General features: G+C 41.6%; 1 protein-coding gene across 5 annotated transcripts in view; it reads left to right on the forward strand.

Moving 5' to 3' along the window:
* Positions 1-17,996, forward strand: part of LOC139445641 (uncharacterized) — an 84,618-nt gene that overhangs the window by 37,185 nt on the left and 29,437 nt on the right. Inside the window, exon 1 of one of the 5 annotated variants that reach the window (XM_071226828.1) lies at positions 5,834-6,462. The exons of the other annotated variants lie outside the window; for them this stretch is intronic. Within the exon in view, the coding sequence (XP_071082929.1) occupies positions 6,393-6,462 (70 nt within the window). The 5' untranslated portion in view covers positions 5,834-6,392. Of the gene's footprint in view, positions 1-5,833; positions 6,463-17,996 lie in introns of those variants that run through there. 5 annotated transcript variants of the gene reach the window in all.

Below are 17,996 nucleotides of genomic sequence, written 5' to 3' on the forward strand. Positions count from 1 at the left end.
TTTCTATCACCGGTACATCAGCTGGTGTTCATTACATCGTGTGACAGAGCAGCCTCGGAACATGTATAATTTACTTTAGTCACCGGTATTTTAACAGTCCCCATATTTCTAGTATACATCAAGAGTTGCGGTCCTTAGCACTGCGAGGATCCTCTGGTCGATCCTCGCTGGTCGTGGGTTCGAATCCCAAAGTCGCATGTATTATGTTTATTGGACTGTCAACACCATATCAAGAATCGAAACTAAGATTCTGAAGGGGGTGGGGTGTGGTGTGTGGTGTGTGGGGCGTGGTGTTTGATTCATATTTGGAATGTTAACGTCAGTAGGGGTTTAGTTCAGTAAATCGTTGAATACATACATACAATTCGTCTGTTGTTAAATAATACAGTGTATGTCATGGGGACCGTATTATATTTTGATGTTTTAAAAAGTCCCATGACCCTGAGATATAGAGAATCTCACCCGAGTGTCTTTTGATATCAAATATATCAACACGAGTTGATAAAAAGGAAAAACTCCGAGGCTAGCCGAGGATTTGTTTCAACGAGTGTTGATATACTAGTATTTGATATCAAAAGACACGAGGGAGAGACTTTATTTATCATCCAACATCACTTTTCAGTTTGCAGAAAGTAAAAAGCAGTGTCTAAGTGTAAAAAGTACTGGTAACAGCTTCAGTAGCAGAGCCATTTGATGTCATTTGATTGTGACGTCATGGTAACAAATGACGTCACAATGGTCTACAAAGCATTGTGATGCAATTTCATTGCAGCGATATCTACAGAACCTTTCTCGTGCCCAGTTGATTCCTCAGAATATTCTCAACTCTCTCATAGGAGTTGCCGACTGTATTGGCAATGTGATGTTTGGCGAGTCTTTCGTCATCCACAATAATGTCGTGCAACATTATCCTTACTGGTGTCAGTTGAAGGGGATCCCGATCTTGAATCATCTTCGAGACTCTCTCCTACCCTCTTTAACTTCGCTGCCCACCTCGTAACAGTTGCAAAGGAAGCAGCAGGATCCCCCAAATTTGACATCAAGTCCGCACGGATGACCGTTGGAGATGTATAGCCCTTTCAGTTGGAGATACTTGATGACAGCACGGTAGCCAATTTTGTCAGATCTCAACAGAGAATACCTGAGCAGAAATAATTTTTGGATCACAACTTCTTGCTTAAAAACGGTATTAGGATCTACACCGAAACGTCGCCTTTACAGTAATTAAAGAACTTGTTATCCATAAATTGTGTCTACTTTGTCATCTGTCAACTTCTAAGTGATGCCTATCAAACAATTCAGAGAATACCTAGTCACTTCGATGTCTACAAAAAATATGCTGGTTGTGTATTTGTTTCAAACGCAGTCTGCAGGCATGGAAAGTGTTGTATTAAAATACATGCTAAGTGTTAAGGGTGTACCATACATCGTTCGTAGTTAGGGCCCACTTAGACTAACATATAGTCTCTGAAATGAACATATCATACAGAAAATAAGAATATAATAAAAAGGGAGCCCAGTGATTCTCTTCACTGCAGTAATCTAGACTTGCCAAACATTATAGACTTGCATGGGCTGTAGTTGATATAAATGTATCAGGGTCTGTAAGACAGACTAGGGCCCACTTTTCAGTTGTGTTCTCGTGGGTAAATGTAATAACGGTCCTGACGGACGTTCTCCCCGGAGATGAAATCACTGATATGGACACGTCATGCTGCATGACACACATTGCGGGGAGACATTGCTGGATAGCGTGCCATGTCCTATTTACTCACCGTCGTGGCCGTGGTCCATTCACGGTTACACTTGCAATCACTGTCACACACAACCTGTCACAGTTGCTGCCTGAACTGGTGTGTCTGTAGCAGCTATGGTGACTGTGTTGTCACTTCCATAGCTGGACCCAACCCCATGATGTATTACTATAAGCGGCGTAAAACCACACTCACTCACTCAGTCACTGTTCTACATTTTCACTTCAGGCGCACACGTGGTTTCTTTGTTGGTGTTTTGAAAAAAAGATGTTCTCTCTTTTAGAAATAATGTGTAGGTCATTGTACAAATCAGCTGGTATCTGCATTCGCCCGGTTCTGCATCAATACCATATACAGTATACCTTCCCGACTAGCATAACAAAGGCGGTTGTCTGACAGGGCATACAGACATATCTTCACTCACACTCCTGTGATATAGTTTGTTCTTTGATTTGCGTTCGACCAGAATAAGACGTGAATTTTTTAATCCTAAAATATATCCAATAGTTATGCCTTTATGAAATATAAAAAAATAGTGTAATCTTCAAAGTAATGTATCACCGAACGGAGACATTAACTACTATAACTGATACATCTTGTAGCACTGGCATGGTGCTGATCATAATCGGGATGAAAGTGGGGTTCGAACCCATTACTGGTGAGTCCTGAAAACAAAAGCGACAAAATCCTTTCCATATTCAAAAGAAATCTCTGCTATAAGTGTCGATTGTACTATTTCGGCTACATCATGAGCATCACGCCAGAAACCTGATTGTGGGTTCGAATCCCGGTTCGCCCCGATTATGTTTCTTGGTTTGTCAGCAACATACCCGTGTTCGTTGGTATCACCGAAGTGGTAAACGAGTGGAGACCTGCATCACTTCGGGATTTCCTCCAACATTAAGCTGACACGCCGTGATATAACTGGAATACAGTTAAAAGCGGCGTTAAACCCAACTCACTCACCCATTTACCTTCAATGATCCGCTAATCTTGTGTTCGAATCCCATATTCTCTGCCAGTAGCACCAACTGAACCATACCAGTGCTCATAGCTTTCACCTGAACGGTAAACGTCTATTACATGTGCCACTTTCTCCCACATCAAGCTGACACGCCGTGATATTACGGACATATTGTTAACATCTGCATTATATCAAACCCGTGTCTGTCAATAATATTTTGTGCAGATATTACATCATTACCCCGTTGTGGGCGCGGGTGGCCGATTCGTCTAAGGTGTCACAATTCGCTGAGCATAGTTACGTCCCTTATATGTGTTGGAAATCTATGATCGTGGGTTCGAATCCCAGATTCGCCCTGGTTATGTTTCTAGATTTGTCAGCACCATGCCCATGCGTGATGGGTTCACAAAAATAATAATCGTAATTGATCTGTATCACTTTAGACCGTCCTCCCAGTTGACACGCTATGATGTAACTGGATTGTATTCAAAGCGGCGTTAACTCACTAACCCATAACGTCAAACAAAGGGGCTAAAACCTCGCTCAGCTCATCATGAAATACCAGGTCAAGGTGACAAAACTTTGTGGCGAGGTGTCGTTCCATGTACCAGCGTCACGTGTTATGTTGATTTCAGCAAGCGACATGCAATATACATTATATTACACCCCACAGAGACAGTGCACCACGTGCATCGAGTGATATATACAGCATGTGAAGGTTGTAGCCAGATCACATAACGGTTCTCAGGGACAGCTGTCACAATGGGGTAATTTACTCGGTCAACTTGCCCTATTGTTTTTATGTTTGCTGTGCGATATTGTGTGGCTGCATCTACCCTATTGTTCCTGTTGCAAGTCTTTATCTATTTTAGACCTTCTAGAATGATTCAATATTTTGATGTGTTTAATATAGTTAAATTGAGTTATAAAATTGAACCAATATCATCGTAAGGATATGGGCCAAATGGCTTTCAAAAGAAACACTGATTAAAAATGTGATTGAGTTTCTGTGTCAGAGTGTACCTCTTACATCGATATGAACACGTATTGTGGATGGGTTGAGCGTTGTGGCTTTTTTCGTAGTTCGGGTTTTTTCCTATACATACGGGGCGTTTGGGTGGCATAGTGATTAAAGCGTTCGCTCTTCACGCCGAAGGCCCGGGTTCGATTCCCCACCTGGGTCCAATGTGTAAAGCCCATTTCTGGAGTCCATCGCCGTGATATTGCTGGAATATTGCTTAAAGCGGGGGTTAAACCATACTCACTCACTCGTAGACATGCGTTTATAAAGACTGTCCACGGATGGAGAAATGTAGGTAGACAATTGTCTATGTCTGCAGCAATCCGCGGGGATTCCGGATTAGCATAGGTCCCTAGCAACCTGTGTTAGTAAGAGGCGACCTAATGGATCGGGGCTCAGGTTTGGTGACTTGGTTGATTGCTTGTCATCGTACCCCGACAACGTGAATCGTTGCTCATGATATCAATCACTGGATTGTGTTATCCAGATTCGATTATTCACAGGTCGACGTCATGTATCCGAAAAGTTGCCGAGTGCGGCGTTAAACAACAAACAAACAATCAATAAGACAAGAAATATTCCTGTCGCATATGTTTGGAATTCGTATTTGACACCGAGTAACGTATTTCGTTTTGATGAAATAGCCCTTGACACCATGTATAGTTATAATTAACCAGTGAAGATCCGAGGTAGAATAGGTCTTCAGCAACCCATGCTTGCCGTAAAAAGGCGACTATGCGTGTCATGAGAGACGACTAACGGGATCGGGTGGTAAGGCTCGCTGACTTGGTTGATGCATGTCATCGATCCCAATTGCGTGGATCGATGCTCATGATGTAAATCACTGGAATGTCTGGTCCAGACTCGATTATTGACAGACCGCCGTCATATAGCTGAAATTGAAATATTGCTGAGTGCGACGTTAAATAACAAACAAACAAACAAATTAATAGTCATATCTATTTTGTGCACTGGTTATCTTGTTTCTTCTTAACCATATATATATATATATATATATATATATATATATATATATATATATATATATGGACATACGCGTTTCGTTCCAACAGAGGATAGACTGCGCACATAGGATGAAGTTAGAGAAGCACCCTACAATCACCCACCTTTCTTTCATATTTGGGCTACACAATAAACAGTCATGCTTCAAACTACTAAAAACAAATCTAAGGTTTCATTGTTTAAAAATCTATGATTCTCACTTTTCAAACAACGGAGTAGTCTCCCTTTGCTTTATGGGCACAGCTTTCCCATGAAATTACGTTTTCCATGTTACGTTTAAGAAATGTTTATGTTTCTGAATTAATATTCTTAACAAAACAGTCACATATACTCGGGTCACAGGGGTGATTATTTACACGCTACCTGATATTTCCGCACGTCTATTCCTAGCTTGTGTCGTGACCCGGCGTATTTGCTGCCCCTCCAGTAATGTCTCAGGCACGATGAAGGCAGAAACGACAACAACCACTCACAGGGCCGTAACGTAGTTTTTCCTTTGCTTCATTCAAACCATATTTTAATGTTTCCCATGTATTTACTCACGACATTTCCCGTCGCGGGACTTAGGATGTTCAACCCCCGTTGTCGGAAGTCGACCATATGCCTCGCACGTGTTACCTACTGGGCCACCTACCGGCACGCCCTCTAGCGGCCATACAGTCATACTCTCGTTCTCACGACTCTGAATTGAGAGGGCTACTTACGTCGTCATGCGATACGAGAAACAGTACTACTACCAATTACAGACTGTTTAAGAGAGAGCATTGGTATAATTGGATGTTTAGTGGGAAATCTTACACCGCTGGTGGTCATCGCTGAAAGTTTAAGACTTTGTACATGACTGCTTACTCTGGAACAAGAAACATCAGTAGTGTTTGGCTTGGCTATTGTAAAGTTGCATGCAGTGCATATGATACGCATTATTCCTGTCTATTATGGAAGCAGGAAGTAGCCGACTATTGATATTTTAATATAGCTTCTATTGTGGTTGGATACGGGACTGTTGCATAGTATCAATGTGCATTTTTTTATGTGATCACCGTGCAGGTGTTGACGCTGTCGCGGTGTGTTGAGGGTGAAGACGGTGCTGTCGCGGTGTGTTGGAGTTGAAGACGTCCGTGTCATCAGGTACGAACTGTCACCTGAGACTGTTCAATTGCCCTTGCAAAACCGCCGGACGTAGTGGCCGACTTAACTTCAAGCCTTGTGTTGAAACGGTGTTCTTTTCACCACTTGACCTGTCAGTCACTGCCACGGGCACATTGACATAGTGTACATAACGACATGTAGGGTGTGTCTATTTCATGTTTGTGTCATGTGTATATCTGTACATGTCGTTTCACATTGAACAAGAAGACGCAGGACCACATCGCACACCTGTCGGATCGTAACTGTAATACCTGTTAATAAGGAACCTGGATAACACGGACACGAGGTGAACACATTTAAGGACGATTTACTAACCGGAACGTGTTCGGTCACACCACGTGTGTGTTTTATGCGTGTAAACAAAACCCATCCATATCAAGGATATAGCGACACTGAGAGGCCAGTGCACTTATTCTCTGGACCTGTCACCAGTTCCCACCTGTATACAAGAAACCTGGGTTAAACGGACACTGCTTTTAAAATGGAGAAACGGCATTCGAAATCCCGATTGTCACGTAGTTTGTCGTTTCTACGTAGATCCAAGCATGAAGGTAAGTAAGCGTATGTCTAGTTAAGGAGATTCATTTCTTTAGTGTGTACACTACAGGACGAGCCACGATCGAGAGATGAAATCGAACCAGGCATTTCAATGTGAATATCAGCCATTGTCCGATTCTGTTTAAATAGGTTTCGATTTCCCTGTCTATTCTGATACGCTGTGTTATTCAACACGCATTAATCATTCCTCGAGCTGGTCCTCACCTGTCTAAGTGTTGCGTCAACAAATACATCGTCCGCCATAACTGGCGTGTTTGATGCATGGTATTTGACACGCGGGCACAACTCACAGCCGAACTCCTTGCGGAGAATGTAAACAAACCTCACGTCAAGGATCATAGCACTCTTGAAAAAAATGTTTACAGAATTTGTGGCGCGGTGCAAAGAAATAGATAAATACGTGGAAAGGGTTCAAGCCACAAGTTTCAGCACTGAAGAGGATGTAGAATCGATTTCTGGGGCGGCATGCTAGTCAAGTGATGGGGTGAATTTATTAGTGAATTCGCATGTGCATAACAAGTGAGGAAGACAATATCGTCTTTGAACCATCGCTATAGTGTCCATTATCTTGTAGTGTGTGTGTGTGTGTGTGTGTGTGTGTGTGTGTGTGTGTGTGTGTGTGTGTGTGTGTGTTTTGAACTAACATTTAGTGCCAGAGTATCTTATTAACTTATTTTATTATCTTAATTTAAATTGTATATCTTCAAAATAAATTGCAAACGAGGCCCAAAAGCGCTCAGGCAATCTAGACTTGCCAAATAATTCTAACTTGAGTTGGAATCATTTTTATAAATTGTGTGCGGTGTGTTTGTGTGTGTGTGTGTGTGTGTGTGTGTGTGTGTGTGTGTGTGTGTGTGTGTGTGTGTGTGTGTGTGTGTGTGTTATATCGACAGTACGATGTCATATCGACGGTCAAATGTCATATCGACAGTATACGATAGTACATTGACAGTACGACAGTATGGTGTTATATCGACAGTACGATGTTTTTTTTATTGACAGTACTATATTATATCGACAGTACTATATTATATCGAAAGTATGATGTCATAGCGACAGTATGATGATATATCGACAGTACGATGTCATATCGACAGGGCGATATTATATCTACAGTACGATATTATATCGACATTATGAAGTCATATCGACAGTATGATATTATATCCACAGCACGATATTATATCGGCTGTACGATGTTGTATATAGACAGTACGATATTATATCGACAGTATGATGTTACATCGAAAGTATGGTGTTATATCGACAGTACGATGTTATGTCGACAGTATGGAACTACAGATAACTCGATATTTGTACATTCCCGAAGTACGAAGCGAGGTGTCACTGTGTCGTCAGATAGCGTTAAACATATAAGTAATAATCCACACACGTAACCTTTTATGAAATAAAATCGATATATTTCACATATAGATGTGAATAATGTTAATAACCATAGACTGAAATCTTATTAAAATGTACAAATACGATGAAAGATAATTAAAAAAAATAAGACCACAAGTGGGTCCGGTAAAAACCTCCGGATAAAGTATATTAAGGTAATGCATGTCCGTAAAATCCGGAACCCGTTCTGGCTCGTTTGTTCCAAACTCCCCATTACGCCACAAACAGCCGGAAACAATTATGCTTAACTGCACGTAGACAGATGTGATCAGGTTAGAAAAACAGTCGACGGATGCCGTGGTCTCTGGATCTGGTACATATAGAATGTAATATGCATGCACGGTGATTATCTCAATTTATCTGTAAATGTAAATATGAAGATAATTGCTTCTGTGGCTAACATTCCGAGGAAGTGTTTCGATGATAGGTGTCACTGTATGCTTGTCGTCACACGCTCTTATAGATATACATGCTTTCAGGATTTGTATATGATTTGACTTGATATTCAGCAATGCTACATTCTGTATCTGAATATGGATCCGTTATCTAGTCGGAATCCCGAAAATGCTTCCATTAATCTCATTCAACGCTACAATCAAGCGCGCCCCGTCTACTGTTGTTTGATAAATGGCAGGAGAAGCAACTGTTGAGAGCATGGCTTGTCTTGCGTGATTACGTACCTCGTGTTATGCGTCGGAATTTAGCATTAGCAGGAAAACGCTGAAACTTTCTTTCTTTTTCCACCCCACTGTTATCTTACCCCGACATTTTGTTGTTGTTTTGGGCTTGAAGGGCGACATCTGTCAGGAAACCGAACGTGAAGTTGAAAGGGAGTTAATCGTGTTCTTGTAACAGTAACACATGCTTGTGTTGATAGGTGAATTCCTGGCCCCCGACCTTCATGTAGGGCCCCAAGGGTGCAGTCAGCTGTGAGAAAATGCTGTCCAATAATCGGAAGTCTGAGTTTCTGTGTAGGAAATGTAGATTGTGTCGTTCTATTGTATTCTTTAATTACGATGCACTCCAGAAGAAAATCTTAACCTGAAACCGGGAGTGGCTCGTGTGATAGATTTACAATTTATCCATAAAAGCACCGTGAGGGATTCCACGCTAGTTTGTCTCACAGTCCCTGAACCATATTAAGATAAGATATATTTAGTGCAAACATTTACTTCCGTTTGTTTTACATTGTCCCGTCTTGTTTTAGATATAGACTAATATGTTCCCGCCCGTCCTGCCATTGCTGTAATGTTATAGGTATAAAGGAAGCAAGTCTAGATCTCCCATCTCACATTTACTTAGTCTGTTTTACCTTGTCCAGTCTTGTTTTAGATATAGACTAAAATGTTCCCTCTCGTCCTGCCATTGCTGTCATGTTATAGGTATAAAGGAAGCAAGTCTAGATCTCCCATCTCACATTTACTTTGTCTGTTTTCCATTGTCCAGTCTTGTTTTAGATATAGACTAAAATGTTCCCTCCCGTCCTGCCATTGCTGTCATGTTATAGGTATAAAGGAAGCAAGTCTAGATCTCCCATCTCACATTTACTTAGTCTGTTTTACATTGTCCAGTCTTGTTTTAGATATAGACTATTATATACCCGTCCGCCCTGCGGACAGTTTTGTTTCAGAACATAACAATTAACACTGCGGCCTTTTTGCTGTTATGTACAGAAAACAACTTCCGTGCGATACTTTTGGAAGCTACTTTATATATTAAAAATAATTACGCCCTTGATTTGAGAATCAGGATCAAGTCACATAGAACAGTAACTGGGGATTTATCGTATCTCCGATTATCGCACAATCTCATGAACGGGCAAAACGTAATTGCCCGGATGGTGTCACAGGTTGTCAGTTATCTCCCCTGAACCACCGCCTTGATTCTTATCCCTGTCTTGTCCAGTGGTCAATGACACATGACCAGACCAGCCGCCAGGACGACCGCCTTCTCTGTGATTCACATCACTACCCTATACTCTCACACTAGTCACGGAATCTCGCAGACACATGATGATACTCATGACCACGATAACAAAGCGTATCAAGATGGACGTCACTTAAAGATGGCGGCCACGACGAGGCCGCTGTTTATCCTTTTGCGTGTTGGTGAATTATGTTTGGTGGCTGGACTATCATTACAGCGAGACATTTGATCGTGCTGATATTGTAGTGGTGAATCATACACGATTGGATTTCAAAACACGTATACTTTACCGAGCTGGGGAGTTCGTGCCATGGATATGGTGGTTTACTTTGACAAGCGCAATAAACAACAAACACAACGTGTAATTGTATCATAAATAAAAACATACATAATTAACGGTTTTAGACGTGAGTTTACTGTTGAAAGTAAGCAGTGTTCGATGAAAATAACAAAGAACTCTTTAAAGTAGTGCGGATGGTGATGTACATGGATGTGTTTCTCGTCATGGGGGCGGAAGGATAACAACCCGCTTTGATTCTCATGTGGGTATTATTCACGTGAGGCCCATTTTTAGAGTTCCCAACGTAGCTGGAGAGCGCCTTAAAACACAACTCACTAACCCACTCGTCCGAAAACGACCGTATGAAGCAAGAATTATGGCGCTAAGTTAAACCGTATATACTGAACCGAAAAAGTTGGAGATCGTGAATATTTTGGGGATATGTTTTTTGGTAGTTAAGACTAACCACACACTTGCATAAAAATGATGTCCTAAATATTCATGATCCCTAACTTTTCCTGTTCAGTATATATACTACACATTAATAACAACTTCTGGCCTGCTGATACTAACAAGTCGAAGGCTATTCAAACCCATTTCCTTACTTATAAATTAGTTGTTGTTTTCCAAATTATTGGTGAAAACCATGTTTAAGTAGTCCACAGGCTCTGCTTGAATAAGATAAAATATTTACTGTTTACATTTTCTGTCAATTTTATCAGTTCCAATTTGAAGCAAAATTGAAGCATTTAGAACTTGATCAAAATCATAGTTCTCAAATGCTCCATGAGGACCACCATCATTTTTACTTGTTCCCAGCACACTTAGTAGTTTCGGGCTAGCGGAATAGCGTGAATTTCAAAGACCTTATTCCCTACTGTTATCACCATTACGCGTATTGACCAGTAAGCAATGACCGCTTTGTTTTGCACTTGCCATTCACGCATTGACAAAGTATTATGTAAACACTTACATAAATGTATGGCTAGGCGTACAGCAGTAGTAAGGGACTCCGACAGACACTGCTCAACACTGACAAACATAAACATCAATAGCCTTCACTGCAGGCGACTTAATGCGACATCAGCAACCTGTCAGTTAAAAGACGGTCTGTGTCACGTTCGAGGGTCATTGATGTTTTCAAGCACTTCTTCTATCGTCTTTTTTTCTGGTTATGGCTTGACGTTGCAACAACGCTAGTTATTGCAGACTTGGCTCCCGTTTACGTCGCTCGACGGCCGTGCAGCCCGACAGCGGCTCCAGCGGTTATTATGGTTGTCGAGACTCAATACAAGCTGTTTAGGTCACGTCGGTAGCGCGCCCTACCGTCGGTAGCGCTGCGTCAACACCAGATTCCTAAATAAATAAATACTACATGAGCCATACATTTATTGCACTTAGTTTAAAAGAATGTTTGTTTTGTTTGATTTAGCGAAAATCGTAAACATTTGTGCATCCAGGCATCTGGTCAGAACGTGTTGGTTAATTTTGCATGTTGCCTTACTGGTGTGATTGTATAGATGATAGAGAAGGATGCTTAGTAACTTAAAATGAGCTGATGAGAGAGAGAGAGAGAGAGAGAGAGAGAGAGAGAGAGAGAGAGAGAGAGAGAGAGAGAGAGAGAGGAGAGAGAGAGAGAGAGAGAGAGAGAGAGAGAGAGAGAGAGAGAGAGAGAGAGAGAGAGAGAGAGAGAGAGAGATATGATACAGTTGCTATGATTAATATGTTTGTTGTTGTTTTTTTGTTTAACGCCGTACTGAGCAATATCCAGCTATATGACCGAACAATCCATTGATTGACATCATGAGCGTCGATCTAGGCAATTGGGATACGATGACATGCATCAGCCAACCTGACGCCAAGCTCTTACAGCAAGAATGGGTTACTGAAGACCAATTCTACCCCTGATCTTCACTGGTCCATGATTAGTAAAACAATAGGGTGCCTACAACGTGGTAGTCTAGATCAATGGGCTCCTTTTTATTATATCTTTATTAAGATAACTGAACAACTGTTTTTTATGTACGATATGTTCATTTCAGAGACTAGATTTTAGTCTAACAACGTGGCAGCTATGAAATGGTCACTAACAAAAATAGAGGTGAGGTGAAATAGGGTTTAACGTTACGTCCAAGATTGTTGCACTTATATAGCGACGTGCATACACGTGTGTTTGTGTGTGTGTGTGTGTGTGTGTGCGTGCGTGCGTGCGTGCGTGCGTGCGTGTGTGTATGTGTGTGTGCTTGTACTAGTCCGGACTGATACCGATTTATAGCCCACTGAGATACCAAGCCGCAGTTTAATAAGAATGCTCCACTCAGACATACTGACTCCGAACCGACCAGTCCTTGTTTTAGCCCCTTAATGCCAAGTTCCAGACAGGGTAACAACAAGTACCATCTTTTAACGTCTTTTGGTATGACGCGGCCGGGGATGGAACCCCGGACCTTCCGCTCTACTACTAGACCACGGAGGCGGTCTAACTACAATAGAAACGATGAGAAGGATATAAGCAATGAGAATAATAATATATACTGTCAGAGTCTCTAATGCAGGGATGACTTCATTCTTATTCTCGTGCTTGTGAATGACTTGAATCAGCCTTGTGAGTACTGCAGACTGTGCGAAAAGCAATATTCGCTCACTCCCAAACCGGTTTTTTATCATGATATTTTGTCCCCTAAAGATCATTATCCTGGGTTGTCAACAATAGAATATTATGTTTACGTAATTATTCCATGAATCCAATCAGCCAGCCTATCTCTGTCGTTCAGTAGCCATGCTGAATCTAACAGTTTCTGTATCACGTAGAACATAACGACGCACGCACACAGCTTCCCCAGAAGGGTCATATAAATGTGGTTTATAGTTGTGAAGAAATGAAACCAACACGAACCTTTGTCTACAGGTAGTGTTATGGCAGACCAGCTGTGTCATGTCGATCAGGGCTATACAGAAGTTTCCGGAAACGAACCATGGCGACATAAATACTACATATATCAGCACTCGGGGGCTGTCATAATGTGCTGTGTGTTTGACCAATACGTGATGTGTTGTTTGTTTGCGGTATTTGTTTGTAGGTATGGAATACCGATGTTGTGTGTCACACATGTAGATTCTTAACTTACGTGCTCTATGTGGAGAAGGTTGTGTCTTTGGATGAACGTTAGGCGGAGGTTTTGCACTATTTCACCAACACAGTTAAGGTATGGCCATCTTTAATATGATATGATATGATATGATATGATATGATATGATATGATATGACAACACAGTTAAGGTATGGCCATCTTTAATATGATATGATATGATATGATATGATATGATATGATATGATATAATAAAGAGGTGAAATTGACTAGTGTACAGTAGCGCATATACTTATAAGGAAATGATCATTCGACCTGAATTGCTCTCCGACATGCTTCAGTTATATCTTCAGGAAGAAGTGATGTTTCAGTTATATATTCAGGGTGAATTGATGTTTCAGTTATATCTTCAGCAAGAAGTGATGTTTCAGTTTCATCTTCAGGGTGAAGTGATGTTTCAGTTTTATTTCGGGGAGAAGTGATGTTTCAGTTATATCTTGAGGGAGAAGTGATGTTTCAGTTTTATTTTAGGGAGAAGGGATGTTTCAGTTATATCTTGAGGGAGAAGTGATGTTTCAGTCATATCTTGAGGGAGAAGTGATCACTTCTCCCTGAAGATAACACTTAAACATGTACTTCATACTTTGGCTTATAAAATATTTATATATCTATAAAGATGCGCTTTCTTCTGGTAAACACGATTTACTCTGTCAGAAGGACAACGTTTCAAGTATTTTGAGCTTTGGCCTTCTTAGATGTAATTAACATTTGATTTTAACGACAATACAAGTCTCATGTTCAGTTCCTGTGCCACTTGATATGCACGCTATTGTGTAGACACGTTAGTCGTGGTGTGATGTGTCCATCGGGGTTTAGAAGACAAAGACAGACAACCTCCAGAACGCGCTGCCTTCCCAGGCCACTGAGATATCTGATACAGGGATACAGTGATAGTCGGTGATGTTTGACTTCGTTACCCCTGCTGACTGCACCCACTGGATTGTCCTGACCCCCACCAGCCCTCCACGCCCAAGTTAGTCTGATTCTGCACTGATGTACGCCACGTACTATGACGTGTCACTCTCACCATGAAACCTATTGTGCATCATTCCTTATGTTAAACTCACCTTCCCGCTGCCGGTTTTGAAAGGCCGGGTAGGGGGCACCTCATTTCTTGCACTTCGCAATTATCCATTTTCACTTCTGCTACTGGTCACGCCAGAACCCTATGATTTTTGGTTCGAATCCCGGTTCGCCCCGATTATGTTTCTAGGTTTGTCAGCACCATACCCGTGCTCGTGGGTTTCACCGAAGTAACGTATGAGACCTGCATCACTTCGGGCTTTCCTCCACATTAAGCTGACACGCCGTGATATAACTGTAATACTGTTAAAAGTGGCGCTAAACCAACTCACTCACTCACTAATTTCTGCTACAGATACCGCCCATCGTTTATGTACTCCATCTCTACCTGACTTCGTTCATCTCAGTGGTGCATCTCCACCCCGTCAATCATAGGCTCTCATCGCCTTCTACTCCGCTTCCCTCTACCCGTCCCCTCCTACTTCCTACCCAATCCTCCTCCCCGCCTCGGGGGCACGGTTGGCCCAGTCGTCTAAGGCGCCGCGATTCGCTGTGCAGAGTTGCGTCCCTTGGGCACGCCAGAAACCTATGATTGTGGGTTCGAATCCCGGTTCGCCCCGATTATGTTTCTATGTTTGTCAGCACCATACCCGTGATCGTGGGTCATACAACGTCCGAGACCTGCATCACTTCGGACTTTCCTCCCACATTAAGCTGACACGCCGCGATATAAGTGGAATACTGTTAAAAGCGGCGTTAAACCCAACTCACTCACTCACCCCGCCTCATCCTAGCATCCACCCACATTGGTAAAATGGGTGAAGCCCATTTCTGGTGTCCCCCGCCGCGATTTTGCTTAAATAGTGTGTTAAAGGCGACGTAAAACCACACTCACTCACTCCTAGCGTCCTACCACCCCCACCCTATCTTGTGATATTTTCCCCACCCCCAACAACTCCGCCCACCCCTCCCCACCACCCCGGGGCCTCACGTTGCAGGGCCCATGCAACTAGCCTCACCTTGTCACATGAGTCATGGGTTAACAACATGCCTGGTCATCATTGATACAACATGAAGCCTTGTTATAGCACGCGGCCCTGTTTGTGCAATGAGGCATCAGTTAGACCCAGCCTGACTGCCCAAGCCTGGCTTATTACAAACTAACCCTCCACAGCACGCGCCCGGCACGCGCCTAAGATAGCCACACGTGTGCTTGAAGCTTTTTTGTGTATGACTATGATCAAAGTGTGTGTGTCACCATCACAAGCTATTTTAGACACTGTTGTCCTTGGCTAAACATTTAGTGAAGCCGTTTGCTTAAAATATTTTACAAGCTGATTTGTACTGATTGGTTGTATTGTGGTATTGTTTATGCTAAATTGTAACTTTCATTTAGTGAAATCTCGTTAAGTCGAAGATGTATCGAGTTTTCCCTAATTCAAGACAAACGGAAGGTCGGTATTACACCAAACATCGATACGATGATCCCAGGACATACGCTATTTATCGAATGAAAGGACTTCGACTTAACGAGGTTACATTGTATGAGACGCCCGGCAGCTGAGTGAGTGAGTGAATGGGTGAGTAAGTGAGTGAGTGGGTGGGTGGGTAAGTGAGTGAGTGGGTTGGTGGGTGGGTGAGTGAGTGAGTGAGTGAGTGGGTTGGGTTTAACGCCGCTTTGAACAGTATTCCAGTTATATCACAACGTGTTAGCTTGATGTGAGAGAAAAGTCCGAAGTGATACAGGTCTCAAACATTTACCTCTTTCGAGATAATCATATATAAACACAATTCTAATACAGTTAAACAATCCAGACAATCGGAAACAGATTTATTGTTTCGTGCTTTGTTTGTGGTCACATGACCAAAACTTACCACACTCGGTGTTTGGGCCTGAAATGTGACGTATCACACAATACCAATTTGTCATTGAAAATCCTGAAAAAATCATATTGTTTTTCACAATCTGTTTATAAGCGGCATTGTTTATTTCATTCTGTTGTATTATCTGTTGGAATAAACGGCTTAAATATTCATTATTTTTATTCAATTAGATTTAAAATTGCTAACCCCGTTTTGTAATTATCGTAGCCATGAGTTTAAATTATTGTTAAACGATACGTTACAAAACCCCATAAAACACACTGATACGAGATTACAAAATTACAACCATTTTTGAAAACAAAGACACATGTTCTCTAATAGAAACAGATTCATAAAAAATATGCACTTTTTCACGCCGAAAAAACACACGTACGATAACTGCATTTCAAAACCCATGTCCAGGCCGACAATTTGAGGTATTGTCGCACGGGCAACACATGCGAGCGTACGGTGTGTGGAATGAAATGAGCGTGTGATGTAATTTAAATGTTGCGCACACAGATGAACTCACGGGGGACAAGATAGCTAACATGTAGCAGATGGTGGATCTTCAACCCTGGCCAACATCACAGTAATGATTGACGTTAGGCATTGGCAGATAGCACTAGCGTCTCTTGCTCCATTAAGCCTTGACAACCCTCGTTCCTGTCATGTGTTGGGAATTGACGGATATTTTCCATCATACCGATTTAAAACACCACTCTTTTTTAAGAGCATATGTTAATATCATTTTATATTTTTTAATTTGACGAATTTGGTACTTTTATTGAAATCGGTATGGAATTGAGAGATAGAAATGCTCTTAAACAATACGTATTATACAAAGTAAACGTTTTGTTGGGATGTTGAGACCGCTCACCCCTCTTCACCCCCACCCCTCTTCACCCCCACCCCTCTTCACCCCCACTCCCATAACCCACACCCACCCTACATATGCATATGATCAAAGACAGGTATACTACTCAAAATAAGTTAGAGAACTCACGATAATTTGCATATGATTGTATACTATATCCTCCAGCGGTCAGAATGTGCTCGGATCTGAGCAGAGATTGTGGAGTTTCTAGTTACAAAATGACATCCATTAACAGACTCAGTGCTGGTCCTTATCCAGAGGGGCCTTGGGATGGTGTATCTTTAAGACAGATAACGGAGATCATATTACCAAGCAAAAATCACTGTGTAACAAAGTATGTAGTTGACTGGTTTGTTTTGCACCATGCAGCCTTTCCGTTGTAGGGGTGCTTTTAACTTCTTTTGAATAGTATATATAAGACAGCATATCAAGTCAATTGAATGTGTTCAGAACATACATGTTGATATTCTGTATTTAAGGTATTTAGTATAAGCATGATACAAGCAAGAGGATTGTTAACATTTAGTTTAAAAAATTTGCGAAATTAGTTAAGCTTTTTTAGATGCCTGAATGTACGATGGACAAACGTGTCTATGCTTGAATTGTCGTGGCAGTTTGGTAGGCAGTGACGTATCTCTCTGGTCCACCAATCAATGGACAGACGAACATTAACATAATGTTCAGTTAAAGTATCGCAGCGACACAGCAACACAGCGTATGGCCGTTGATGGAGTCAATAAATGTGCTCAACTTACAAAGTGATTGAAGCGTCCCTATAGGTACAGACTGGTGGCTCGCAAGGTTCGTTCATACAGAAAACACAAGTACGTCTTTGTGTAAGAGATTGCCTTAATTTATCCAAAGAAAATTAAAATCATGTCACATACATTTTTAACAAAATTGAATTATACGGACCAGAAAAGCCGACACATGATTTACGAAAAGGAATTGATACCAACACGTTTAAATCAAATATATTCAATTTTGAATTCTATATATCCCCCG

This window comes from Haliotis cracherodii, unplaced genomic scaffold (assembly GCF_022045235.1).
Source record: "Haliotis cracherodii isolate W230 unplaced genomic scaffold, xgHalCrac1.p SCAF_6, whole genome shotgun sequence".
In the NCBI taxonomy this organism is placed as follows: Eukaryota; Metazoa; Mollusca; class Gastropoda; order Lepetellida; family Haliotidae; genus Haliotis; species Haliotis cracherodii.